Source organism: Bufo bufo, chromosome 6 (genome assembly GCF_905171765.1).
Source record: "Bufo bufo chromosome 6, aBufBuf1.1, whole genome shotgun sequence".
Taxonomy (NCBI): Eukaryota; Metazoa; Chordata; class Amphibia; order Anura; family Bufonidae; genus Bufo; species Bufo bufo.
This window is the reverse complement of record NC_053394.1, coordinates 939,500-967,328: the sequence shown is the minus strand read 5'-3', so window position 1 is coordinate 967,328 and position 27,829 is coordinate 939,500. Positions and strand designations below refer to the sequence as shown.

At 50.7% G+C, this 27,829-nt stretch overlaps 1 protein-coding gene and 1 long non-coding RNA gene across 3 annotated transcripts; both read right to left on the bottom strand.

Moving 5' to 3' along the window:
* Nucleotide 1: 1 nt before the first annotated feature.
* Nucleotides 2-26,324, bottom strand: CACUL1 (CDK2 associated cullin domain 1). Of its 2 annotated transcripts, none has more exons than XM_040434607.1 (9): nt 26,135-26,324; nt 19,952-20,078; nt 19,786-19,888; nt 17,484-17,579; nt 9,876-9,978; nt 3,915-4,004; nt 3,017-3,155; nt 2,561-2,604; nt 2-309 (listed from the first exon to the last, which is right to left on the bottom strand). In XM_040434607.1, exons 1-9 carry the CDS (start codon nt 26,274-26,276, stop codon nt 275-277), a joined length of 879 nt encoding a protein of 292 aa, XP_040290541.1. In that variant the 5' UTR covers nt 26,277-26,324; the 3' UTR covers nt 2-274. The 2 variants fall into 2 exon arrangements, with proteins under 2 accessions (XP_040290541.1, XP_040290542.1); XM_040434608.1 differs by having other exon boundaries at nt 26,140-26,275.
* LOC121003053 lies at nt 9,987-11,099 on the bottom strand. The gene is made up of 3 exons (XR_005779407.1): nt 10,882-11,099; nt 10,339-10,851; nt 9,987-10,265 (listed from the first exon to the last, which is right to left on the bottom strand). It is a non-coding gene; the product is annotated as an uncharacterized LOC121003053 (long non-coding RNA).
* Nucleotides 26,325-27,829: the final 1,505 nt, after the last annotated feature.

The following is a 27,829-nucleotide window of genomic DNA, read 5'->3' as shown; positions in this document are numbered from 1 at the left end:
AAATTTTTATACAAATGAAATAGCTGGTGAAATGAGCCAGGTATCAGGAGTACGGAACGGTGGGTCGGGAGATCACAGGCTCACAGTTTTTCACCCTTCTGTTAGCAGCAAGAGTTCAAGTCTTAAAAATATATATATATATGAATATGTTCCTATGTATATACAGCCAGAAAAGCCTAATGCTCGTCAACAGTCCGCATGGCTCCACAGAAGCCTCAGCACTCAGTCCAGTAGGTTCAACCACTGCTGCGCAGGAGGAGTAGAAGAATCCAGCTCATCTGTAACTCTGAGAACTGCTGCTCGAGCCGTCTGGAAAAGACAGGGAGACGACAGTAAGGAGGCAGCGCAATGACACGGATGAAAACTAATGGAAGGGCACGTTAGAAAACCACCACGATTCTAAGACTGAGGGTTTATTCAGACCTCCGTATGCTGTCCGCAAAAATGCGGATCCGTTTTTTTGCAGATTAGATGCTGTCCTATTCACTTCTATGGGGCCCTTTTCTTCCATTGCGCGGCTCAGCAAAAAAATGAAACATGCCCTATACTGTCAGTGAAAATCAGGACACGGCCCTATTGAAGTCTATGGATCAGCAAAAAAACGGAAGGCAATCCTTTTTGTGGACATGCTGAACTGTCCGCAAAAAAATGGATCCACATTTTTGTAGACAGCATGCAGCCGTCTGAATGAGTCCTTATTCAGCAGTAACCAATGTGTTCATGTGGGGTGGGGAGACTCAGCAACTACTCGCCTGCCCCCACACAGGCTGCCCCTCCTCCAGCTGCTCCGCCCCCCCCCCCTCCCCCGCCTCCAGCTGCTTCGCCCCCCTCCTGCCCCGCCTCCAGCTGCTTCGCCCCCCTCCTGCCCCTCCTCCAGCTGCTTCGCCCCCCTCCTGCCCCTCCTCCAGCTGCTTCGCCCCCCTCCTGCCCCTCCTCCAGCTGCTTCGCCCCCCTCCTGCCCTCCTCCAGCTGCTTCGCCCCCCTCCTGCCCCTCCTCCAGCTGCTTCGCCCCCCTCCTGCCCCTCCTCCAGCTGCTTCGCCCCCCTCCTGCCCCTCCTCCAGCTGCTTCGCCCCCCTCCTGCCCCTCCTCCAGCTGCTTCGCCCCCCTCCTGCCCCTCCTCCAGCTGCTTCGCCCCCCTCCTGCCCCTCCTCCAGCTGCTTCGCCCCCCTCCTGCCCCTCCTCCAGCTGCTTCGCCCCCCTCCTGCCCCTCCTCCAGCTGCTTCGCCCCCCTCCTGCCCCTCCTCCAGCTGCTTCGCCCCCCTCCTGCCCCTCCTCCAGCTGCTTCGCCCCCCTCCTGCCCCTCCTCCAGCTGCTTCGCCCCCCTCCTGCCCCTCCTCCAGCTGCTTCGCCCCCCTCCTGCCCCTCCTCCAGCTGCTTCGCCCCCCTCCCGCCCCTCCTCCAGCTGCTTCGCCCCCCTCCTGCCCCTCCTCCAGCTGCTTCGCCCCCCTCCTGCCCCTCCTCCAGCTGCTTCGCCCCCCCTCCTGCCCCTCCTCCAGCTGCTTCGCCCCCCTCCTGCCCCTCCTCCAGCTGCTTCGCCCCCCTCCTGCCCCTCCTCCAGCTGCTTCGCCCCCCTCCTGCCCCTCCTCCAGCTGCTTCGCCCCCCTCCTGCCCCTCCTCCAGCTGCTTCGCCCCCCTCCTGCCCCTCCTCCAGCTGCTTCGCCCCCCCTCCTGCCCCTCCTCCAGCTGCTTCGCCCCCCTCCTGCCCCTCCTCCAGCTGCTTCGCCCCCCTCCTGCCCCTCCTCCAGCTGCTTCGCCCCCCTCCTGCCCCTCCTCCAGCTGCTTCGCCCCCCTCCTGCCCCTCCTCCAGCTGCTTCGCCCCCCTCCTGCCCCTCCTCCAGCTGCTTCGCCCCCCTCCTGCCCCTCCTCCAGCTGCTTCGCCCCCCTCCTGCCCCTCCTCCAGCTGCTTCGCCCCCCTCCTGCAGCTGCTTCTCCCCCCTCCTGCCCCTCCTCCAGCTGCTTCTCCCCCCTCCTGCCCCTCCTCCAGCTGCTTCGCCCCCCTCCTGCCCCTCCTCCAGCTGCTTCGCCCCCCTCCTGCCCCTCCTCCAGCTGCTTCGCCCCCCTCCTGCCCCTCCTCCAGCTGCTTCGCCCCCCTCCTGCCCCTCCTCCAGCTGCTTCGCCCCCCTCCTGCCCCTCCTCCAGCTGCTTCGCCTCCCTCCTGCCCCTCCTCCAGCTGCTTCGCCCCCCTCCTGCCCCTCCTCCAGCTGCTTCGCCCCCCTCCTGCCCCTCCTCCAGCTGCTTCGCCCCCCTCCTGCCCCTCCTCCAGCTGCTTCGCCCCCCTCCTGCCCCTCCTCCAGCTGCTTCGCCCCCCTCCTGCCCCTCCTCCAGCTGCTTCGCCCCCCTCCTGCCCCTCCTCCAGCTGCTTAGTCCGCCCCTGCCCCGCCTCCAGCTGCTCCGCCCCGCCTCCCCCGCTGAAAAACTCTGAAAAGGACACAGTGCTAAAAAAAAAAAAAGAAAAAAAAAAAAAGGCCGACACCCTTCATTCTCAGGATCAGCAAACTCCCACCCACCAGGAAGTGATCTTAAAACTCCGCCTACGAGGATCCACAGCCCGATACTTACTATAGGCCAACTCATCACCCGCTCTTTTCCGGGACTGGTCACCTCTGAGGAGAGGAAGGAAGAGAAGGTGAGATCAGAAGGCAGCCCCCCCACACTGGTGGTATCTACTTATCGGGAGGAAAGAGACCCCCAGAAACAAGCCTCCTCTCCACCCATCCTCCCAATGTAAGCACGCTCAGCACCCCAGTATGGTTAGCCGCTCCCCAGCGGTTGCATTCAGCTGCGGCACAAACACTGGTTAAAGGGATGAGGAGAGGTTCTGCAGCGGCTGTGGGCGCTCCACTAGGATGTCTACTATGGAGTGCAATCACCCCATAAAAGGAGCAAAAAGATGTAAGGGAATCACCCGCCATCATCAGCCCTCGCATCAAGCAAAGCCGCGTGTACAGGGGCCTCCTCGTCTCCTGGTCCTAGGGATGGGAGGAGCTCGCACTGACCCCTCCCCCAGTCACCGACCTGTTGAATCCATTCTGCATGAGGTCTCGCTGCAGCTTCTGGTCTTGCGCTGCGTAGTCCTGCAGCTCGGACTCCATGGCCGCTGGCAGAATATTGGGGATGAACTTGGAGAAAAGCGCTGGAGCGAGCTGGACCCATTCTGGAAGAGAGAGAGCCAACAGTAACAGTGCCCTACTGAGGGGCGCCAATACTAATGCAGCGGACCCCAACACACAAAGATCACAGGGCCAAACACCCCTGAGCACTGCCAGCTACACCCAGGAGGACCCCCGGCTCTGGTAACACAGGGGCCCAGCATCCAGAACACTCCACCCAAGAGGACCCCCGGCTCCGCTAACACAGGGGCCCAGCATCCAGAGCACTCCACACAGGAGGACCCCCGGCTCCGGTAACACAGGGGCCCAGCATCCAGAGCACTGCACACAGGAGGACCCCCAGCTCCGGTAACACAGGGGCCCAGCATCCAGAGCACTCCACACAGGAGGACCCCCGACTCCGGTAACACAGGGGCCCAGCATCCAGAGCACTGCACACAGGAGGACCCCCGGCTCCGGTAACACAGGGGCCCAGCATCCAGAGCACTCCACACAGGAGGACCCCCGGCTCCGGTAACACAGGGGCCCAGCATCCAGAGCACTCCACACAGGAGGACCCCCGGCTCCGGTAACACAGGGGCCCAGCATCCAGAACACTCCACCCAAGAGGAGCCCTGGCTCCGGTAACACAGGGGCCCAGCATCCAGAGAACTCCACACAGAAGGACCCCCGGCTCCGGTAACACAGGGGCCCAGCATCCAGAGCACTCCACACAGAAGGACCCCCGGCTCCGGTAACACAGGGGCCCAGCATCCAGAGCACACCACCCAGTAGGACCCCCTGGCCCCTGAGCTTACAGTTACCTGGCCGCAGGGTGTACAGCCCCTTCACGATGCTCGCCATGGTGGACGGAGTGATCTGGAACGGTGTGGACTGCGCCTCCAGTAACAGTGCTGGAAAAGAAAGGATTGGATCCGCCTGTGATATCTGCAGGGTGACCGCCGGCAGCCGGCATCTCTTCTTTCTGCAGGACCTGGGTAAAGGACCTTTGATGACGTCACTGCGCTCATCACATGGTCCATCACATGATCTTTTACCATGGTGATGGATCAGGTGACGGACCATGTGATGAGCGCAGTGACGTCACCACCGGTCCTTTTCCTGCGCACAGCAAAGATGAAGACAGAAGAGATGCCGGCTGCGCGAACAAGTGGATTAAGGTGTTAAATTATTTTTTATATTTTTTTAACCCCTCCAGCCCTATTATACTATGCATTCTGTATTAAGAATGCTATTATTTTCTTGTGTAACCATGTTATAAGGGAAAATAATAAAGATCGGGTCCCCATAGTCTCCTAGCAACCGTGCATGAAAATCGCACCGCATCCGCAGTTGCTTGCGATTTTCACACAGCCCCATTCATTTCTATGGGGCCTGTGTTGCATGGAAAACGCACAAAGAGGAGCATGCTGCGATTTTCACACAACGCAGAAATGATGCGTAAAAATCACCGCTCGTGTGCACAGCCCCATAGAAATGAATGGGTCCTGATAACCTCACGCATTGTACCCGCGCGGAAATCTCGCCCGTGTGAAAGGGGCGTAATGGGGGTGGGGTCAGGGTGAGGCGGGTGACATGAATGGAGGGGGGACAACAAGACATTTGGACAAATGTCTCTGAGTAGTCTGTGCGGCCGGAAGGGAAAAATGTGGATGGAGGGAGGGGAGAGAAATGTGACAACGTGGATGGAGGGAGGGGAGAGAAATGTGACAACGTGGATGGAGGGAGGGGAGAGAAATGTGACAACGTGGATGGAGGGAGGGGAGAGAAATGTGACAACGTGGATGGAGGGAGGGGAGAGAAATGTGACAACGTGGATGGAGGGAGGGGAGAGAAATGTGACAACGTGGATGGAGGGAGGGGAGAGAAATGTGACAACGTGGAGGGAGGGGAGAGAAATGTGACAACGTGGAGGGAGGGAGGGGAGAGAAATGTGACAACGTGGATGGAGGGGGGAGAGAAATGTGACAACGTGGATGGAGGGGGGAGAGAAATGTGACAACGTGGATGGAGGGAGGGGAGAGAAATGTGACAACGTGGATGGAGGGAGGGGAGAGAAATGTGACAACGTGGATGGAGGGAGGGGAGAGAAATGTGACAACGTGGAGGGAGGGAGGGGAGAGAAATGTGACAACGTGGATGGAGGGAGGGGAGAGAAATGTGACAACGTGGATGGAGGGGGGAGAGAAATGTGACAACGTGGATGGAGGGGGGAGAGAAATGTGACAACGTGGATGGAGGGAGGGGAGAGAAATGTGACAACGTGGATGGAGGGGGGAGAGAAATGTGACAACGTGGATGGAGGGTGGAAATGTGACAACGTGGATGGAGGGAGAGAAATGTGACAACGTGGATGGAGGGAGGGGAGAGAAATGTGACAACGTGGATGGAGGGTGGAAATGTGACAACGTGGATGGAGGGGGGGGGAATGTGACAACGTGGATAGAGGGAGGGGAGATGTGACAACGTGGATGGAGGGAGGAAAGAAATGTGACAACGTGGATGGAGGGAGGAAAGAAATGTGACAACGTGGATGGAGGGAGGAAAGAAATGTGACAACGTGGATGGAGGGAGGAAAGAAATGTGACAACGTGGATGGAGGGAGGAAAGAAATGTGACAACGTGGATGGAGGGAGGAAAGAAATGTGACAACGTGGATGGAGGGAGGAAAGAAATGTGACAACGTGGATGGAGGGAGGAAAGAAATGTGACAACGTGGATGGAGGGAGGAAAGAAATGTGACAACGTGGATGGAGGGAGGAAAGAAATGTGACAACGTGGATGGAGGGAGGAAAGAAATGTGACAACGTGGATGGAGGGAGGAAAGAAATGTGACAACGTGGATGGAGGGAGGAAAGAAATGTGACAACGTGGATGGAGGGAGGAAAGAAATGTGACAACGTGGATGGAGGGAGGAAAGAAATGTGACAACGTGGATGGAGGGAGGAAAGAAATGTGACAACGTGGATGGAGGGAGGAAAGAAATGTGACAACGTGGATGGAGGGAGGAAAGAAATGTGACACCGTGGATGGAGGGAGGAAAGAAATGTGACAACGTGGATGGAGGGAGGAAAGAAATGTGACAACGTGGATGGAGGGAGGAAAGAAATGTGACAACGTGGATGGAGGGAGGAAAGAAATGTGACAACGTGGATGGAGGGAGGAAAGAAATGTGACAACGTGGATGGAGGGAGGAAAGAAATGTGACAACGTGGATGGAGGGAGGAAAGAAATGTGACAACGTGGATGGAGGGAGGAAAGAAATGTGACAACGTGGATGGAGGGAGGAAAGAAATGTGACAACGTGGATGGAGGGAGGAAAGAAATGTGACAACGTGGATGGAGGGAGGAAAGAAATGTGACAACGTGGATGGAGGGAGGAAAGAAATGTGACAACGTGGATGGAGGGAGGAAAGAAATGTGACAACGTGGATGGAGGGAGGAAAGAAATGTGACAACGTGGATGGAGGGAGGAAAGAAATGTGACAACGTGGATGGAGGGAGGAAAGAAATGTGACAACGTGGATGGAGGGAGGAAAGAAATGTGACAACGTGGATGGAGGGAGGAAAGAAATGTGACAACGTGGATGGAGGGAGGAAAGAAATGTGACAACGTGGATGGAGGGAGGAAAGAAATGTGACAACGTGGATGGAGGGAGGGAAGAAATGTGACAACGTGGATGGAGGGAGGAAAGAAATGTGACAACGTGGATGGAGGGAGGAAAGAAATGTGACAACGTGGATGGAGGGAGGAAAGAAATGTGACAACGTGGATGGAGGGAGGAAAGAAATGTGACAACGTGGATGGAGGGAGGAAAGAAATGTGACAACGTGGATGGAGGGAGGAAAGAAATGTGACAACGTGGATGGAGGGAGGAAAGAAATGTGACAACGTGGATGGAGGGAGGAAAGAAATGTGACAACGTGGATGGAGGGAGTGGAGAAATGTGACAACGTGGATGGAGGGGGGGGGGGAGAGAAATGTGACAACGTGGATGGAGGGAGGAAAGAAATGTGACAACGTGGATGGAGGGTGGAAATGTGACAACGTGGATGGAGGGAGGAAAGAAATGTGACAACGTGGATGGAGGGAGTGGAGAAATGTGACAACGTGGATGGAGGGAGGGGAGAGAAATGTGACAACGTGGATGGAGGGTGGAAATGTGACAACGTGGATGGAGGGAGGAAAGAAATGTGACAACGTGGATGGAGGGAGTGGAGAAATGTGACAACGTGGATGGAGGGGGGGGGAATGTGACAACGTGGATGGAGGGAGGGAGAGAAATGTGACAACGTGGATGGAGGGTGGAAATGTGACAACGTGGATGGAGGGAGGAAAGAAATGTGACAACGTGGATGGAGGGAGTGGAGAAATGTGACAACGTGGATGGAGGGGGGGGGGATGTGACAACGTGGATGGAGGGAGGGAGAGAAATGTGACAACGTGGATGGAGGGTGGAAATGTGACAACGTGGATGGAGGGAGGAAAGAAATGTGACAACGTGGATGGAGGGAGGAAAGAAATGTGACAACGTGGATGGAGGGAGGAAAGAAATGTGACAACGTGGATGGAGGGTGGAAATGTGACAACGTGGATGGAGGGTGGAAAGAAATGTGACAACGTGGATGGAGGGTGGAAAGAAATGTGACAACGTGGATGGAGGGAGTGGAGAAATGTGACAACGTGGATGGAGGGAGGAAAGAAATGTGACAACGTGGATGGAGGGAGGAAAGAAATGTGACAACGTGGATGGAGGGAGGAAAGAAATGTGACAACGTGGATGGAGGGAGGAAAGAAATGTGACAACGTGGATGGAGGGAGGGGAGAGAAATGTGACAACGTGGATGGAGGGTGGAAATGTGACAACGTGGATGGAGGGAGGAAAGAAATGTGACAACGTGGATGGAGGGAGTGGAGAAATGTGACAACGTGGATGGAGGGAGTGGAGAAATGTGACAACGTGGATGGAGGGGGGGGGGAATGTGACAACGTGGATAGGGGGAGGGAGAGAAATGTGACAACGTGGATGGAGGGTGGAAATGTGACAACGTGGATGGAGGGAGGAAAGAAATGTGACAACGTGGATGGAGGGAGGAAAGAAATGTGACAACGTGGATGGAGGGAGTGGAGAAATGTGACAACGTGGATGGAGGGGGGGGGAATGTGACAACGTGGATGGAGGGGGGGGGAATGTGACAACGTGGATGGAGGGGGGGGGAATGTGACAACGTGGATGGAGGGGGGGGGGATGTGACAACGTGGATGGAGGGAGGGAGAGAAATGTGACAACGTGGATGGAGGGAGAGAAATGTGACAACGTGGATGGAGGGAGGGAGAGAAATGTGACAACGTGGATGGAGGGAGAGAAATGTGACAACGTGGATGGAGGGAGGGGAGAAATGTGACAACGTGGATGGAGGGAGGAAAGAAATGTGACAACGTGGATGGAGGGTGGAAATGTGACAACGTGGATGGAGGGAGGAAAGAAATGTGACAACGTGGATGGAGGGTGGAAAGAAATGTGACAACGTGGATGGAGGGAGTGGAGAAATGTGACAACGTGGATGGAGGGAGGGGAGAGAAATGTGACAACGTGGATGGAGGGTGGAAATGTGACAACGTGGATGGAGGGTGGAAATGTGACAACGTGGATGGAGGGAGGAAAGAAATGTGACAACGTGGATGGAGGGAGTGGAGAAATGTGACAACGTGGATGGAGGGAGTGGAGAAATGTGACAACGTGGATGGAGGGGGGGGGAATGTGACAACGTGGATAGGGGGAGGGAGAGAAATGTGACAACGTGGATGGAGGGTGGAAATGTGACAACGTGGATGGAGGGAGGAAAGAAATGTGACAACGTGGATGGAGGGAGTGGAGAAATGTGACAACGTGGATGGAGGGGGGGGAATGTGACAACGTGGATGGAGGGAGGGAGAGAAATGTGACAACGTGGATGGAGGGAGAGAAATGTGACAACGTGGATGGAGGGAGAGAAATGTGACAACGTGGATGGAGGGAGAGAAATGTGACAACGTGGATGGAGGGAGAGAAATGTGACAACGTGGATGGAGGGAGGGAGAGAAATGTGACAACGTGGATGGAGGGAGAGAAATGTGACAACGTGGATGGAGGGAGGGAGAGAAATGTGACAACGTGGATGGAGGGAGAGAAATGTGACAACGTGGATGGAGGGGGGAGAGAAATGTGCCATGGAGGGGGCATAATGAGGGGCATAATGGGGGGGCTGACGCGAGGGGCATAATGGCTGACACAGGGGGCTGATCTGAGGCATTGGGGGCTGATTGCTGATCTGACCTGAGGTGTAAAGCAAAAATATTTTTTTCTTATTATCCTCCTCTAAAACCTAGGTGCGTCTTAAGGGCCGATGCGTCTTAGAGGGCGAAAAATACGGTCCTCAAACCAGCGATTGTCTGAAGCAGAGAGAAGATACCAGGACCACACAGAGGAGAAGCCAGCTGCTGCAGACGTGACCAGGGCCAGGTGACCAGCATGACCCCGCCCCCCGAAGACCAGCATGACCCCGCCCCCCCATGTTACCAGCATGCCCCCGTCCCCTCATGGCCAGCACGATCCCCCAAATGCCCCCCCCCCCACCACCACTCCACGACCAGCAGGACCCCCCCCACCACCACTCCACGACCAGCAGGACCCCCCCACTACCACCAGCAGGACCCCCCCACTACCACCAGCAGGACCCCCCCCACCACCACTCCACGACCAGCAGGACCCCCAGGGACGTACGCAGCAGGCTGTAGATGTGTTTCTCGGCCACGTGGGTGGTGAAGAGCCGCAGGAGGTCGTCCTTCAGGTCTCGGTTCAGTTTGGTTTCGATGTAAAACTTGTTCTGGAAAATCAGATAAAACAGGATGAGACGGCAACAGATGGGGCCCCCGAGCTCTGCCGGTAATATAAAACTCCACTGAGACTGGCTTTTCTGACTCGGAACGGGAGACAGGCCCCAAGAGTAACAGGCACCCGAGACGGGGGTCGCTCTTGGGGCTCCTATCGGGGACGTGACACACGTTTTTTAGGGCAACCCAATCAGACCCTAGAATATCCACTCCGCAGCCGTACACAACTGCCTCCCACATAACCCCTGGTCCACAGGTGGTTAATCTGTCTTCACGTCCTCTCAACCAAGACGAAATCTAAACCTTAGAACCAGGTCTGTCCTTTGTTCCCACCCTAAATTTGATAAGTTCACTGTAGTTAAAGATCTTAATCTCTTTGTCGGCAAAGTGAGTCGGTACAAACATTTCAAACACATGGACAGACGCCAATGTCTTGAACTAGGGATTCCTATGGACCTATTAGCTGAGGTACAACTGCTACACTCCTTGGACACGGAGGATAACTCCACTTCGGGCCATGGCCCTGTTACCAATCTAAAACTGAAAAGTACCAAAATGGCACCAAGCTCTGGTGAAGTGTCTTGTATTGACCTCTTCCTGAATATGGTCACCAAAGACCTGGAAGACCTCAGATTATCGGTGACCACTGCCATGTCAACAGTCTAATGACCCCTCTATCACAGTCAAACCGGCGGATAAGGGGGGTAATATTGTGGTCATGGACTCGGAGCAATATAAGAATGTGTGTCAATCTTTGCTATCTGACCGCGAGACTTATGAGATTCTTGGTAGGGACCCCACGGATGTATATAGGCGTGAACTTAAATCTATTTTGGATGAGGCTAGAGATTCTCATGTAATTTCACCTGAGGATTATACTTTCCTACTTCCTTTACATCCTCGTAGGTCCACGTTTTACTGTCTCTCCAAAATCCGTGAGGGGCTTTCGCCCCTGAAGGGGAGACTGATGGTGTCCGGCATAGGTCACTTGTGTCAAAATCTTGGTATCTACACTGATCACATTTTGGCCCCCTTCGTCACTGCCCTACCATCTTACACGAGGGACACTACCGACCTAAAACGTTTGGAAGGTCTTCAATTAGAGGAAACCTGTCTCCATCTACATCATTCAGGCAGTGGACCATTTCCTCCAGTCTCGTGGTTGCCAATATCGCGCCCACAGCCAGTTCGTCCTCCGCATCCTTGAATTCACCCTGACCAGGAATTTTTCCTCCTTTGATAATAATAAGATCTACCACCAGCTCAGGGGTACAGCGATGGGGAACCCGTGTGCTCCCTCTTATGCCAGCCTATTCCTGGGCTGGTGGGAGGAGACCCTGGTGTTCAGGGACGAGGAGTCGGAGGATATATCTAGAATTGGCTTGTGGGCGCGTTATATTGATGATATCTTCATCTTAAGGAATGGCAACAAGATGCAGTTTGAATCCTTTGACAATTAAATCTTAATCAGATAGGCATGCGCTTTACCTGTGAATCACATCCTCTAAGTTTGCAAACTAGATACTTCCATTCACAGGAAACCCAACTCCACTAATTCCCTCCTGAGGCGGGAGAGTAGTCATCCTCTCCCACTCAGGAGAGGTATTCCCAGGGGCCAATATCTCCGCCTGAGGAGAAATTGTTCTAACAAGCAGGACTTTGTCACCCAAGCGGGAGATCTGAGGACACGGTTTCAACAAGGTAGATACCCAGACCAAGTCCTTAGACCCGCATATAAAGCAGCTCTGTCTCAACATAGGCCCTCTCTGCTTACCCCCAATCGGTCCAGAAACCAAGTTGCCAAAGTGTTACACATCATCACAACCTTTAACAGGGAATCAAAACAAGTGAGACAAATATTCCAACGCCATTGGGAGATTCTTAAAATGGACCCCGACCTAGGGCAGATAGTAGGGGACTATCCCCAGATCACATATAGACGTTACAGCCCCCCGCCAATCCCGTCGTACTATGCCACAGTTGCCATACAGGTCTCGTCATCCACTAGAGACTTCTGGAGGTGAATGCACTGTGAGCACAGCAGACGCTTAAGATTGGTTGGTGGGCCCAGACATTGTACATACAATCACGATTGTACCATCGGTAAAATAAAATGATTGATTTCTCGTTGGAAATCAGTTTAATTTGCTGCCACCACTCTTCGTATTGAATCGGGTAAAGAGACCCCCCGGCTAGCTAATCCTAAAGGGAAGGAACGGTTATTTGCAGCCCAGCTAACCAATCCGCAATGTATAGGAATCAGACAATGCGGTAGTATGTCTCCTCCGAGGACAGAGCTCTCAGCATAGACCCGATCATCAGGGAACAAGGGCAGAACTGGAACCATGAAATCGTTAAGTTTATTCTAAAAACTACACACAGAAATCTACATTATAACTGACAGATAAATCTACCGTCCGGCCGAACAGATTGGTTGGATAGAAATAGGTAAGAGGTGGAAGGGAATAGAATTGTAATGACCGGCGTCACGCACAGGGAGGGAAAAGGGAAAGCCCTGCCCAAGGGAGAGGGAAAGGTGGTGACCCCTGACTCACCTTGCGGCTGGCACCTGACTGCCCTGACGTCCCTAGACGGGTTCCTCACCCGTGCGGCGATCACGTGCCTAAACCCTGGCTTTCCCTAGAATGAGCCCTAGATAGTGAACGGGCCGGTGGGATCACTAGTCCGCACCACTGACACTAAGAGGAAAACACCAGGGAGAGGACAGACAATACAGACAAACACATACACCCAGGTGGGCGACAACAGCAGACCACAAAGGTCCAACAGGGATCCGGAGGGTAACGTTCTGGAACAACAACCAGGGAACACAGCTACTCAGCTCCAGTGGGTCAGTATAGATGTCCAGGCAGGAAGCTCTATATCTGGCAACCAGAGAAAAGTGAGAGGGGAATATAAGGAGGTTTGGGAGTCCTGGAAAAGGAACAGCTGAGGAGAAGGAGCTACGGATCCCTGAGTGAGCCAAATAGGGTTGCAAAGCAAACCCAGAAAGCTACCATAAGGAAACAGCCCTATCTTACATAGAGCGCGCAGCCAACCGCTGTGACTTCCTGACCCCGGGTATAACGGAGTCAGGCGTGGGTCTTGACACCCTCGTGACAAGAATGTCTGTAAGTTCAGAATTACCGCGGTAAAGTCCAGTAAAAGATAAAGTCTTTGAAGCAATAATCCAAGATGGCGGGTGCCCGAGTCCAGCTGGCGGTCGTGATGTTAGTCGACGTCAGAGGGTAGGTGAAGGACCCGGACCGGAGTGGGTTGCTGTGTTTTACCCCCTCTGGAGCTGGTAGTGGCTGTGACACGCACAAGTCCAGCCTTGGGTAATTGGAAGAGGGGCAGTCCTTGCCCTGAGAGGGAGAAAATCTGGCAGAATCTCGGCTTTGCCAGTTTCTCCGTACCCGTAGGTCAAATTAAGAAATAGAGTCTATATTTATAATCAGGACAATTTTACACATCATCTGATACCAAATATGACTGGAAGACCATACAGAGAGCCTTAGAACCGCCATCTCTCAGTGCGGGAATCTGCGATTTGTTTGCGGATTTCCAGGAAGGTGGGTTAGAAGAGCCCGAACAACCTCTGAAGAGATGGTTCCTTCCATATTTCCCTAACCCATGAAATATGAGGAAAATATGGGAAAAATATGAAGTCTATGGATTGGAGGTGACTTTCAGGTCATCTTCCTTCTTGTATAAAGAGTATGGTGGCTCTCTATCGCCTATAACTATGAATGGGTGCTACTAAGCCCGATGACTCACCCAGTCAAAAGGAATTGTAATATGTATAGAGAGGCTGAGCACTCTCCCAATGGACCACACAAAGACTATTCAAAAATTGTATTTATTACACCAATATATAGATCTAACAATATTACAATAACAAAATACACAATAAAAATACACGTTAAAAAATGTTAAAATTATTCAGATTAAGAGCATAAATAATTGGATTGCGGTGGCGTGCAAAAGAATACTATATGCAACTTGGATAAAAGAATATGTCCTGATTAGAAAAAAAGAAAATCGATGCCAATTCGATATTTAAATATTCGACAATGTGAAGATAAATTTTCGAATAAGTGTCCAGACTGAAATTCGATATTTGCTTTTGATTCAGTCTGAATAATTTTAACATTTTTTAACGTGTATTTTTATTGTGTATTTTGTTATTGTAATATTGTTTGTTAGATCTATATATTGGTGTAATAAATACAATTTTTGAATAGTCTTTGTGTGGTCCATTGGGAGAGTGCTCAGCCTCTCGATACATATTACATCTTCCTTCTTGTACCAACCAGCGGTGTGATGAGGATCTGTCCTTTTCTTCTGAAGCTCGCTGCCCAGGCTACAGGGGTGAGACCTCCTGCGATGTGCGAGACCTCCTGCGATGTGCGAGACCTCCTGCGATGTGCGAGACCTCCTGCGATGTGCGAGACCTCCTGCGATGTGCGAGACCTCCTGCGATGTGCGAGACCTCCTGCGATGTGCGAGACCTCCTGCGATGTGCGAGACCTCCTGCGATGTGCGAGACCCCCTGCGATGTGTGAGACCTCCTGCGATGCCGGAGCCACAGACTGGGGAGATGCACTTTTTATGAGGTTTTGTCATGATGATATCAGAGTGATGGATGTATAACCTGGCAGGGGGGCTCCTCTGTCCTGATCTGTGCTAGCAAGGTGAATTACTTCTGGGTTAAAAAAAAAAAGATTTTAACTCTTTGTGTGCAGGAGAAGGCTCTTGCGATTTTAAAACCGGATGCATTCGCGATTTCTTCGTATTGCTGAGATCTCACACGTGACAGTTTGCTCCACAGTCATTTCACTTCCATCCGCACACAGTCAACTTTGGCTGCGTTCCAATGTTATAGGATGTCACAGGTGCTTACCAAACCTTTCACCAGCTCCATCACCGGTACCATTGACCTACTCCATTTCACTAACTGTAAATCCAGGGGTCCATCGCATCTCCTGTGAATGTGGCTGGAGTACTCCGGGGGAGGGCGGGCAAGCATCTTGGGGACATTTTACACAAAAGAGACACTGCCGTAGCTAAACATGTGCACCAAACGCATGAAGGCCGGGCCAACTCCGATTCACGGGTACTGATCTCGTCAAACCCCCACCCTGAGGGGGCGACTGGGAGAGGAACCCTCGGGTGTCAATGAGAGACTTCACTATGGCTGCTTTATGTGAGATAACGCCGAGCTGTGACCATATGGGGGGGGACACACTGGTAACCAGACTGTTATTGGCGCCCATCTAAGTTACATTCAGTTACGAGCATAGATTAGCCGGCGTCACCTTCCTGTCCTGTCGCCCCATTATTTTGCCAATTAATGTCTGCTATAATTATCTCTGGTTGTTATTACCAGGTTACCACGGACGCACATCATCTGCGCGTCCCCTTTCATTTTCGGCTTACTGCGGTATCCAGGCAACTACTGAGCGCAACCTCCCCGTATCCTTCTATTGGCCGCCTTTACCACGCGATTGCGGCGCTGGCATCTGATGTCACACACTGACGCCGCACGTGGGAAGGCGGTCCGGACTGAGAAGCGCGCGGGTATACTTTAAAAAATCCACTGGCCAGGTGCATTACTGCTGCTGGTAGTTTTTGTCCCCCAACCATAGGGGACCCTGCACGGCGTAGGATCATCGTATCCTCCGGACTTACGCCTCCTCTCGCTGGAGGGGCATTTATTCATTTTTTACCCATAGACCGCTGCCGGCTGCACACCGGCGGCGCTCTTCTGCCGGCTGCACACCGGCGGCGCTCTTCTGCCGGCTGCACACCGGCGGCGCTCTTTTTCCTTTTTGTACGAATTCCCCTGAAGAGTCGACACGGACAGAAACGTCGGGACGTCATCAGGAGAGCATACAGCTGGTCATTTTTAAACATGAAGCATTGGGGATCAGGCCCGAGTAGGACAGGTATCCGGACGGGGTCGCCTCTGTCGGGGTGGGTGCGCTGTATAGATCGGCAGAATGGAACTAGCCCCCGTCCCCTTGAGTAGGGCATATTAGGGCACAGATCCCCTTGGCTACCCATTGGACCCACATCTGATGTCCTCCGGATTCGCCTCCCTTGAAACCTCCCCTGGTCCCATCAGACGTACTGGTCCGGTAAGACTGCGCGCACCTTCCTCCAGGTGGAGCAGGATGGTTCTGTATCTAGCAGTGTTGGGGTACCGGGCTTGGACCCCTTATTGTAGAGCTCTGCGGGGCCCCAGGGAAGGGGCGACGACTCACAGAAGGATCTCTGCGGGGCCCCAGGGAAGGGCCGACGACTCACAGAAGGATCTCTGCGGGGCCCCAGGGAAGGGCCGACGACTCACAGAAGGATCTCTGCGGGGCCCCAGGGAAGGGCCGACGACTCACAGAAGGATCTCTGCGGGGCCCCAGGGAAGGGCCGACGACTCACAGAAGGATCTCTGCGGGGCCCCAGGGAAGGGCCGACGACTCACAGAAGGATCTCTGCGGGGCCCCAGGGAAGGGCCGACGACTCACAGAAGGATCTCTGCGGGGCCCCAGGGAAGGGCCGACGACTCACAGAAGGATCTCTGCGGGGCCCCAGGGAAGGGCCGACGACTCACAGAAGGATCTCTGCGGGGCCCCAGGGAAGGGCCGACGACTCACAGAAGGATCTCTGCGGGGCCCCAGGGAAGGGCCGACGACTCACAGAAGGATCTCTGCGGGGCCCCAGGGAAGGGCCGACGACTCACAGAAGGATCTCTGCGGGGCCCCAGGGAAGGGCCGACGACTCACAGAAGGATCTCTGCGGGGCCCCAGGGAAGGGCCGACGACTCACAGAAGGATCTCTGCGGGGCCCCAGGGAAGGGCCGACGACTCACAGAAGGATCTCTGCGGGGCCCCAGGGAAGGGCCGACGACTCACAGAAGGATCTCTGCGGGGCCCCAGGGAAGGGCCGACGACTCACAGAAGGATCTCTGCGGGGCCCCAGGGAAGGGCCGACGACTCACAGAAGGATCTCTGCGGGGCCCCAGGGAAGGGCCGACGACTCACAGAAGGATCTCTGCGGGGCCCCAGGGAAGGGCCGACGACTCACAGAAGGATCTCTGCGGGGCCCCAGGGAAGGGCCGACGACTCACAGAAGGATCTCTGCGGGGCCCCAGGGAAGGGCCGACGACTCACAGAAGGATCTCTGCGGGGCCCCAGGGAAGGGCCGACGACTCACAGAAGGATCTCTGCGGGGCCCCAGGGAAGGGCCGACGACTCACAGAAGGATCTCTGCGGGGCCCCAGGGAAGGGCCGACGACTCACAGAAGGATCTCTGCGGGGCACCAGGGAAGGGCCGACGACTCACAGAAGGATCTCTGCGGGGCCCCAGGGAAGGGCCGACGACTCACAGAAGGATCTCTGCGGGGCCCCAGGGAAGGGCCGACGACTCACAGAAGGATCTCTGCGGGGCCCCAGGGAAGGGGCGACGACTCACAGAAGGATCTCTGCGGGGCCTCACTTACCATGTAGATGAAAAGGGGGACGATGCTGTGCAGAGCCCCCATATACTGGTCGAGGGCGAGGCTGAACCTCTCCACGTACTGCTCCGGGGGGGCCGCCTGCAAGACAGGGAGGAAAGGGTTACTCCTAAGATCAGCGGTGCCATCAGCATCCAGCACTAGACATGATGAGCGGTGCCATCAGCATCCAGCACTAGACATGATGAGCGGTGCCATCAGCATCCAGCACTAGACATGATGAGCGGTGCCATCAGCATCCAGCACTAGACATGATGAGCGGTGCCATCAGCATCCAGCACTAGACATGATGAGCGGTGCCATCAGCATCCAGCACTAGACATGATGAGCGGTGCCATCAGCATCCAGCACTAGACATGATGAGCGGTGCCATCAGCATCCAGCACTAGACATGATGAGCGGTGCCATCAGCATCCAGCACTAGACATGATGAGCGGTGCCATCAGCATCCAGCACTAGACATGATGAGCGGTGCCATCAGCATCCAGCACTAGAGATGATGAGCGGTGCCATCAGCATCCAGCACTAGAGATGATGAGCGGTGCCATCAGCATCCAGCACTAGACATGATGAGCGGTGCCATCAGCATCCAGCACTAGACATGATGAGCGGTGCCATCAGCATCCAGCACTAGAGATGATGAGCGGTGCCATCAGCATCCAGCACTAGACATGATGAGCGGTGCCATCAGCATCCAGCACTAGACATGATGAGCGGTGCCATCAGCATCCAGCACTAGACATGATGAGCGGTGCCATCAGCATCCAGCACTAGACATGATGAGCGGTGCCATCAGCATCCAGCACTAGACATGATGAGCGGTGCCATCAGCATCCAGCACTAGACATGATGAGCGGTGCCATCAGCATCCAGCACTAGACATGATGAGCGGTGCCATCAGCATCCAGCACTAGACATGATGAGCGGTGCCATCAGCATCCAGCACTAGACATGATGAGCGGTGCCATCAGCATCCAGCACTAGACATGATGAGCGGTGCCATCAGCATCCAGCACTAGACATGATGAGCGGTGCCATCAGCATCCAGCACTAGACATGATGAGCGGTGCCATCAGCATCCAGCACTAGACATGATGAGCGGTGCCATCAGCATCCAGCACTAGACATGATGAGCGGTGCCATCAGCATCCAGCACTAGACATGATGAGCGGTGCCATCAGCATCCAGCACTAGACATGATGAGCGGTGCCATCAGCATCCAGCACTAGACATGATGAGCGGTGCCATCAGCATCCAGCACTAGACATGATGAGCGGTGCCATCAGCATCCAGCACTAGACATGATGAGCGGTGCCATCAGCATCCAGCACTAGACATGATGAGCGGTGCCATCAGCATCCAGCACTAGACATGATGAGCGGTGCCATCAGCATCCAGCACTAGACATGATGAGCGGTGCCATCAGCATCCAGCACTAGACATGATGAGCGGTGCCATCAGCATCCAGCACTAGACATGATGAGCGGTGCCATCAGCATCCAGCACTAGACATGATGAGCGGTGCCATCAGCATCCAGCACTAGACATGATGAGCGGTGCCATCAGCATCCAGCACTAGACATGATGAGCGGTGCCATCAGCATCCAGCACTAGACATGATGAGCGGTGCCATCAGCATCCAGCACTAGACATGATGAGCGGTGCCATCAGCATCCAGCACTAGACATGATGAGCGGTGCCATCAGCATCCAGCACTAGACATGATGAGCGGTGCCATCAGCATCCAGCACTAGAGATGATGAGCGGTGCCATCAGCATCCAGCACTAGAGATGATGAGCGGTGCCATCAGCATCCAGCACTAGAGATGATGAGCGGTGCCATCAGCATCCAGCACTAGAGATGATGAGCGGTGCCATCAGCATCCAGCACTAGAGATGATGAGCGGTGCCATCAGCATCCAGCACTAGAGATGATGAGCGGTGCCATCAGCATCCAGCACTAGAGATGATGAGCGGTGCCATCAGCATCCAGCACTAGAGATGATGAGCGGTGCCATCAGCATCCAGCACTAGAGATGATGAGCGGTGCCATCAGCATCCAGCACTAGAGATGATGAGCGGTGCCATCAGCATCCAGCACTAGAGATGATGAGCGGTGCCATCAGCATCCAGCACTAGAGATGATGAGCGGTGCCATCACTATTGAGCACTAGACATGATGAGCGGTGCAATCACTAGAGATGAGCAATGCCATCAATGAGAATTCAATCTATTCACTAGAGATCAGCGGTGCCAGCACTAATGGCAGTAGGTGGGTGTGACTTACCTGCAACACCAAGGACACGGTCTCCAGGTGGCGGGTGATCTTGCACATGAGGTCGCTGTACATCTGCTCGGAGTGCTGTTGGCACACACACTTGTAGACGCAGCTGGAAGGAGGAGACACAGATGAGGGGCTGCCCTGCCCGACCCCGGACCCCACATGCCCTTACCTGTAGATCTGCTCGTAGGAGATGGGAATATAGTCGCCAGGACTCTGCGTCAGCAGCTGATCGATGGCGCTCTCCAGCTTCGGCCAATACGTCTTCTTATAGTCATCAACCGTGATAACGTTCATCACTGAAAGAGGAGGAGATCGCCATCAGGGGGCGGCGGGCAAGTGATGAGAATGTCTGTACAGCGCTGTGTACTATGTCAGTGATATATAAGTGATGGGAATGTCTGTACAGCGCTGTGGAATATGTCAGTGATATATAAGGGATGAGAATGTCTGTACAGCGCTGTGGAATATGTCAGTGATATATAAGTGATGAGAATGTCTGTACAGCGCTGTGGAATATGTCAGTGATATATAAGTGATGAGAATGTCTGTACAGCGCTGTGTACTATGTCAGTGATATATAAGGGATGAGAATGTCTGTACAGCGCTGTGGAATATGTCAGTGATATATAAGTGATGAGAATGTCTGTACAGCGCTGTGGAATATGTCAGTGATATATAAGTGATGAGAATGTCTGTACAGCGCTGTGGAATATGTCAGTGATATATAAGTGATGAGAATGTCTGTACAGCGCTGTGGAATATGTCAGTGATATATAAGTGATGAGAATGTCTGTACAGCGCTGTGGAATATGTCAGTGATATATAAGTGATGAGAATGTCTGTACAGCTCTGTGGAATATGTCAGTGATATATAAGTGATGAGAATGTCTGTACAGCGCTGTGGAATATGTCAGTGATATATAAGTGATGAGAATGTCTGTACAGCGCTGTGGAATATGTCAGTGATATATAAGAGATGAGAATGTCTGTACAGCGCTGTGGAATATGTCAGTGATATATAAGTGATGAGAATGTCTGTACAGCGCTGTGGAATATGTCAGTGATATATAAGTGATGAGAATGTCTGTACAGCGCTGTGGAATATGTCAGTGATATATAAGTGATGAGAATGTCTGTACAGCGCTGTGGAATATGTCAGTGATATATAAGTGATGAGAATGTCTGTACAGCGCTGTGGAATATGTCAGTGATATATCAGTGATGAGAATGTCTGTACAGCGCTGTGGAATATGTCAGTGATATATAAGGGATGAGAATGTCTGTACAGCGCTGTGGAATATGTCAGTGATATATATGTGATGAGAATGTCTGTACAGCGCTGTGGAATATGTCAGTGATATATGTGATGAGAATGTCTGTACAGCGCTGTGGAATATGTCAGTGATATATGTGATGAGAATGTCTGTACAGAGCTGTGGAATATGTCAGTGATATATAAGTGATGAGAATGTCTGTACAGCGCTGTGGAATATGTCAGTGATATATAAGTGATGGGAATGTCTGTACAGCGCTGTGGTATATGTCAGTGATATATAAGTGATGAGAATGTCTGTACAGCGCTGTGGTATATGTCAGTGATATATAAGTGATGAGAATGTCTGTACAGCTCTGTAGAATATGTCAGTGATATATAAGTGATGTCTGTACAGCGCTGTAGAATATGTCAGTGATATATAAGTGATGAGAATGTCTGTACAGCGCTGTGGAATATGTCAGTGATATATAAGTGATGAGACTGTCTGTACAGCGCTGTGGAATATGTCAGTGATATATAAGGGATGAGAATGTCTGTACAGCGCTGTGGAATATGTCAGTGATATATAAGTGATGAGAATGTCTGTACAGCGCTGTGGAATATGTCAGTGATATATAAGTGATGAGAATGTCTGTACAGCGCTGTGGAATATGTCAGTGATATATAAGTGATGAGAATGTCTGTACAGCGCTGTGGAATATGTCAGTGATATATAAGTGATGAGAATGTCTGTACAGCGCTGTGGAATATGTCAGTGATGTACAGATATTCTCATCACTTATATAGCGCTGTGGAATATGTCAGTGATATATAAGGGATGAGAATGTCTGTACAGCGCTGTGGAATATGTCAGTGATGTACAGATATTCTCATCACTTATATAGCGCTGTGGAATATGTCAGTGATATATAAGGGATGAGAATGTCTGTACAGCGCTGTGGAATATGTCAGTGATATATAAGGGATGAGAATGTCTGTACAGCGCTGTGGAATATGTCAGTGATATATAAGTGATGAGAATGTCTGTACAGCGCTGTGGAATATGTCAGTGATATATAAGTGATGAGAATGTCTGTACAGCGCTGTGGAATATGTCAGTGATATATAAGTGATGGGAATGTCTGTACATCGCTGTGGAATATGTCAGTGATATATAAGTGATGAGAATATCTGTACAGCGCTGTGGAATATGTCAGTGATATATAAGTGATGAGAATATCTGTACAGAGCTGTGGAATATGTCAGTGATATATAAGTGATGAGAATGTCTGTACAGCGCTGTGGAATATGTCAGTGATATATAAGTGATGAGAATGTCTGTACAGCGCTGTGGAATATGTCAGTGATATAGAAGTGATGAGAATGTCTGTACAGCGCTGTGGAATATGTCAGTGATATAGAAGTGATGAGAATGTCTGTACAGCGCTGTGGAATATGTCAGTGATAGATAAGTGATGAGAATGTCTGTACAGCGCTGTGGAATATGTCAGTGATATATAAGGGATGAGAATGTCTGTACAGCGCTGTGGAATATGTCAGTGATAGATAAGTGATGAGAATGTCTGTACAGCGCTGTGGAATATGTCAGTGATATAGAAGTGATGAGAATGTCTGTACAGCGCTGTGGAATATGTCAGTGATATATAAGGGATGAGAATGTCTGTACAGCGCTGTGGAATATGTCAGTGATATATAAGGGATGAGAATGTCTGTACAGCGCTGTGGAATATGTCAGTGATATATAAGTGATGAGAATGTCTGTACAACGCTGTGGAATATGTCAGTGATATATAGTGATGAGAATGTCTGTACAGAGCTGTGGAATATGTCAGTGATATATAAGTGATGAGAATGTCTGTACAGCGCTGTGGAATATGTCAGTGATATATAGTGATGAGAATGTCTGTACAGCGCTGTGGAATATGTCAGTGATATATAGGTGATGAGAATGTCTGTACAGCGCTGTGGAATATGTCAGTGATATATAAGTGATGAGAATGTCTGTACAGCGCTGTGGAATATGTCAGTGATATATAGTGATGAGAATGTCTGTACAGCGCTGTGGAATATGTCAGTGATATATAAGGGATGAGAATGTCTGTACAGCGCTGTGGAATATGTCAGTGATATATAAGTGATGAGACTGTCTGTACAGCGCTGTGGAATATGTCAGTGATATATAAGTGAGGAGAATGTCTGTACAGCGCTGTGGAATCTGTCAGTGATATATAAGTGATGAGAATGTCTGTACAGCGCTGTGGAATATGTCAGTGATATATAAGGGATGAGAATGTCTGTACAGCGCTGTGGAATATGTCAGTGATATATAAGGGATGAGAATGTCTGTACAGTGCTGTGGAATATGTCAGTGATATATAAGTGATGAGAATGTCTGTACAGCGCTGTGGAATATGTCAGTGATATATAAGTGATGAGAATGTCTGTACAGCGCTGTGGAATATGTCAGTGATATATAAGTGATGAGAATGTCTGTACAGCGCTGTGGAATATGTCAGTGATATATAAGTGATGAGAATGTCTGTACAGCGCTGTGGAATATGTCAGTGATATATAAGTGATGAGAATGTCTGTACAGCGCTGTGGAATATGTCAGTGATATATAAGTGATGAGAATGTCTGTACAGCGCTGTGGAATATGTCAGTGATATATAAGAGATGAGAATGTCTGTACAGCGCTGTGGAATATGTCAGTGATATATAAGGGATGGGAATGTCTGTACAGCGCTGTGGAATATGTCAGTGATATATAAGTGATGAGAATGTCTGTACAGCGCTGTGGAATATGTCAGTGATATATCAGTGATGAGAATGTCTGTACAGCGCTGTGGAATATGTCAGTGATATATCAGTGATGAGAATGTCTGTACAGCGCTGTGGAATATGTCAGTGATATATAAGGGATGGGAATGTCTGTACAGCGCTGTGGAATATGTCAGTGATATATAAGTGATGAGAATGTCTGTACAGCGCTGTGGAATATGTCAGTGATATATCAGTGATGAGAATGTCTGTACAGCGCTGTGGAATATGTCAGTGATATATCAGTGATGAGAATGTCTGTACAGCGCTGTGGAATATGTCAGTGATATATAAGGGATGGGAATGTCTGTACAGCGCTGTGGAATATGTCAGTGATATATAAGTGATGGGAATGTCTGTACAGCGCTGTGGAATATGTCAGTGATATATAAGTGATGAGAATGTCTGTACAGCTCTGTGGAATATGTCAGTGATATATCAGTGATGAGAATGTCTGTACAGCGCTGTGGAATATGTCAGTGATATATAAGGGATGAGAATGTCTGTACAGCGCTGTGGAATATGTCAGTGATATATAAGGGATGAGAATGTCTGTACAGCGCTGTGGAATATGTCAGTGATATATAAGTGATGAGAATGTCTGTACAACGCTGTGGAATATGTCAGTGATATATAGTGATGAGAATGTCTGTACAGAGCTGTGGAATATGTCAGTGATATATAAGTGATGAGAATGTCTGTACAGCGCTGTGGAATATGTCAGTGATATATAGTGATGAGAATGTCTGTACAGCGCTGTGGAATATGTCAGTGATATATAGGTGATGAGAATGTCTGTACAGCGCTGTGGAATATGTCAGTGATATATAAGTGATGAGAATGTCTGTACAGCGCTGTGGAATATGTCAGTGATATATAGTGATGAGAATGTCTGTACAGCGCTGTGGAATATGTCAGTGATATATAAGGGATGAGAATGTCTGTACAGCGCTGTGGAATATGTCAGTGATATATAAGTGATGAGACTGTCTGTACAGCGCTGTGGAATATGTCAGTGATATATAAGTGAGGAGAATGTCTGTACAGCGCTGTGGAATATGTCAGTGATATATAAGGGATGAGAATGTCTGTACAGCGCTGTGGAATATGTCAGTGATATATAAGTGATGAGACTGTCTGTACAGCGCTGTGGAATATGTCAGTGATATATAAGTGATGAGAATGTCTGTACAGCGCTGTGGAATATGTCAGCGATATATAAGTGATGAGAATGTCTGTACAGCGCTGTGGAATATGTCAGTGATATATAAGTGATGAGAATGTCTGTACAGCGCTGTGGAATATGTCAGTGATATATAAGGGATGAGAATGTCTGTACAGCGCTGTGGAATATGTCAGTGATATATAAGTGATGAGAATGTCTGTACAGCGCTGTGGAATATGTCAGTGATATATAAGGGATAGGAATGTCTGTACAGCGCTGTGGAATATGTCAGTGATATATAAGTGATGGGAATGTCTGTACAGCGCTGTGGAATATGTCAGTGATATATAAGTGATGAGAATGTCTGTACAGCGCTGTGGAATATGTCAGTGATATATAAGTGATGAGAATGTCTGTACAGCGCTGTGGAATATGTCAGTGATATATAAGGGATGAGAATGTCTGTACAGCGCTGTGGAACACTATATACTCATCACCTCCTACATGCATATTCACCCCCCCCCCCGCATATATATTCACCCCCCCATATATATTCACCCCCCCCCCACATATATATTCACCCCCCCCCCACATATATATTCACCCCCCCACATATATATTCACCCCCCCCCCCACATACACACATATATATATATTCACCCCCCCCCCACATACACACATATATATATTCACCCCCCCCCCCCACATACACACATATATATATTCACCCCCCCATATATATTCACCCCCCCCCATATATATATTCACCCCCCCCCCCCATATATATTCACCCCCCCCATATATATTCACCCCCCCCATATATATTCACCCCCCCCCATATATATTCACCCCCCCCATATATATATATATATTCACCGCCCCCCATATATATATATATATATATATATATATATTCACCCCCCCCACATACACACACACATATATATATTTACCCCCCCCCCCACATATATATATTCACCCCCCACATACACACACACACACATATATATATATTCACCCACACACATACATATATATTCACACCCCCCACATACACACATACATATATATATACAGATATTGACACTGACGGAACTTGTTGGCGCTGGAGCTGATCCCGGGGAGGCCGCTGCTCCTCGCACCCCCGTTCCGTCCTCTCCGGCAGAGCTCCGGGGCCGGGGAGCAGTCGGGCCGCAGCTGCCAGTGATTGTGATTGGGATCCTCCTCCTCCATGTATCCGGCACCGTCCGACCATCCTCAGCACTGAGGCACACACTTCCGGTCCGGCCGCACTGCACCATGGGACGTGTAGTCTTCTGACGTATCGGAGAGCCGCCGGCCAATCAGCGCCCGCTCCGCCGGAAACTGCTGCCAGGAGGATCACCCTCATCATTGTCAGGATGTGGAGATCATAGTCAGAGACCTAATCACCAGAACTATCACCACTATCAGAGCTATAATCACTAGGACTATCACCACTATCAGAGCTATAATCACCAGGGCTATCACTACTATCAGAGCTATAATCACCAGGACAATCACTACTATCAGAGCTATAATCACCAGAACTATCACCACTATCAGAGCTATAATCACCAGGACTATCACTACTATCAGAGCTATAATCACCAGGACTATCACCACTATCAGAGCTATAATCACCAGGACTATCACCACTATCAGAGCTATAATCACCAGGACTATCACTACTATCAGAGCTATAATCACCAGGACTATCACTACTATCAGAGATATAATCACCAGAACTATCACCACTATCAGAGCTATAATCACCAGGACTATCACTACTATCAGAGCTATAATCACCAGGACTATCACCACTATCAGAGCTATAATCACCAGGACTATCACTACTATCAGAGCTATAATCACCAGGACTATCACTACTATCAGAGCTATAATCACTAGGACTATCACTACTATCAGAGCTATAATCACCAGGACTATCACCACTATCAGAGCTATAATCACTAGGACTATCACCACTATCAGAGCTATAATCACTAGGACTATCACTACTATCAGAGCTATAATCACCAGGACTATCACCACTATCAGAGCTATAATCACCAGTACTATCACCACTATCAGAGCTATAATCACCAGGACTATCACCACTATCAGAGCTATAATCACCAGGAATATCACTAGTATCAGAGCTATTATCACCAGGACTATCACCACTATCAGATCTATAATCACCAGGACTATCACTACTATCAGAGCTATAATCACCAGTACTATCACCACTATCAGAGCTATAATCACCAGAACTATCACTACTATCAGAGCTATAATCACTAGGACTATCACTACTATCAGAGCTATAATCACCAGGACTATCACCACTATCAGAGCTATAATCACTAGGACTATCACCACTATCAGAGCTATAATCACTAGGACTATCACTACTATCAGAGCTATAATCACCAGGACTATCACCACTATCAGAGCTATAATCACCAGTACTATCACCACTATCAGAGCTATAATCACCAGGACTATCACCACTATCAGAGCTATAATCACCAGGAATATCACTAGTATCAGAGCTATTATCACCAGGACTATCACTAGTATCAGAGCTATAATCACCAGGACTATCACTAGTATCAGAGCTATAATCTCCAGAACTATCACTAGTATCAGAGCTATTATCACCAGGACTATCACTAGTATCAGAGCTATAATCACCAGGACTATCACCACTATCAGAGCTATAATCACTAAGACTATCACTACTATCAGAGCTATAATCACCA

What these genes read in the sequence shown, in the direction of transcription:
- CACUL1 (XM_040434607.1), bottom strand. Translation starts at nt 26,276, where the DNA reads ATGGAGGAGGAGGATCCCAATCACAATCACTGGCAGCTGCGGCCCGAC. An exon ending in CCGTGTCCTTGGTGTTGCAG is followed by an intron (nt 17,580 to 19,785) that starts GTAAGTCACACC and finishes CCTGTCTTGCAG; the next exon opens with GCGGCCCCCCCGGAGCAGTA. An exon ending in ACACATCTACAGCCTGCTGC is followed by an intron (nt 4,005 to 9,875) that starts GTACGTCCCTGG and finishes TTTCTTTTCCAG; the next exon opens with CACTGTTACTGGAGGCGCAG.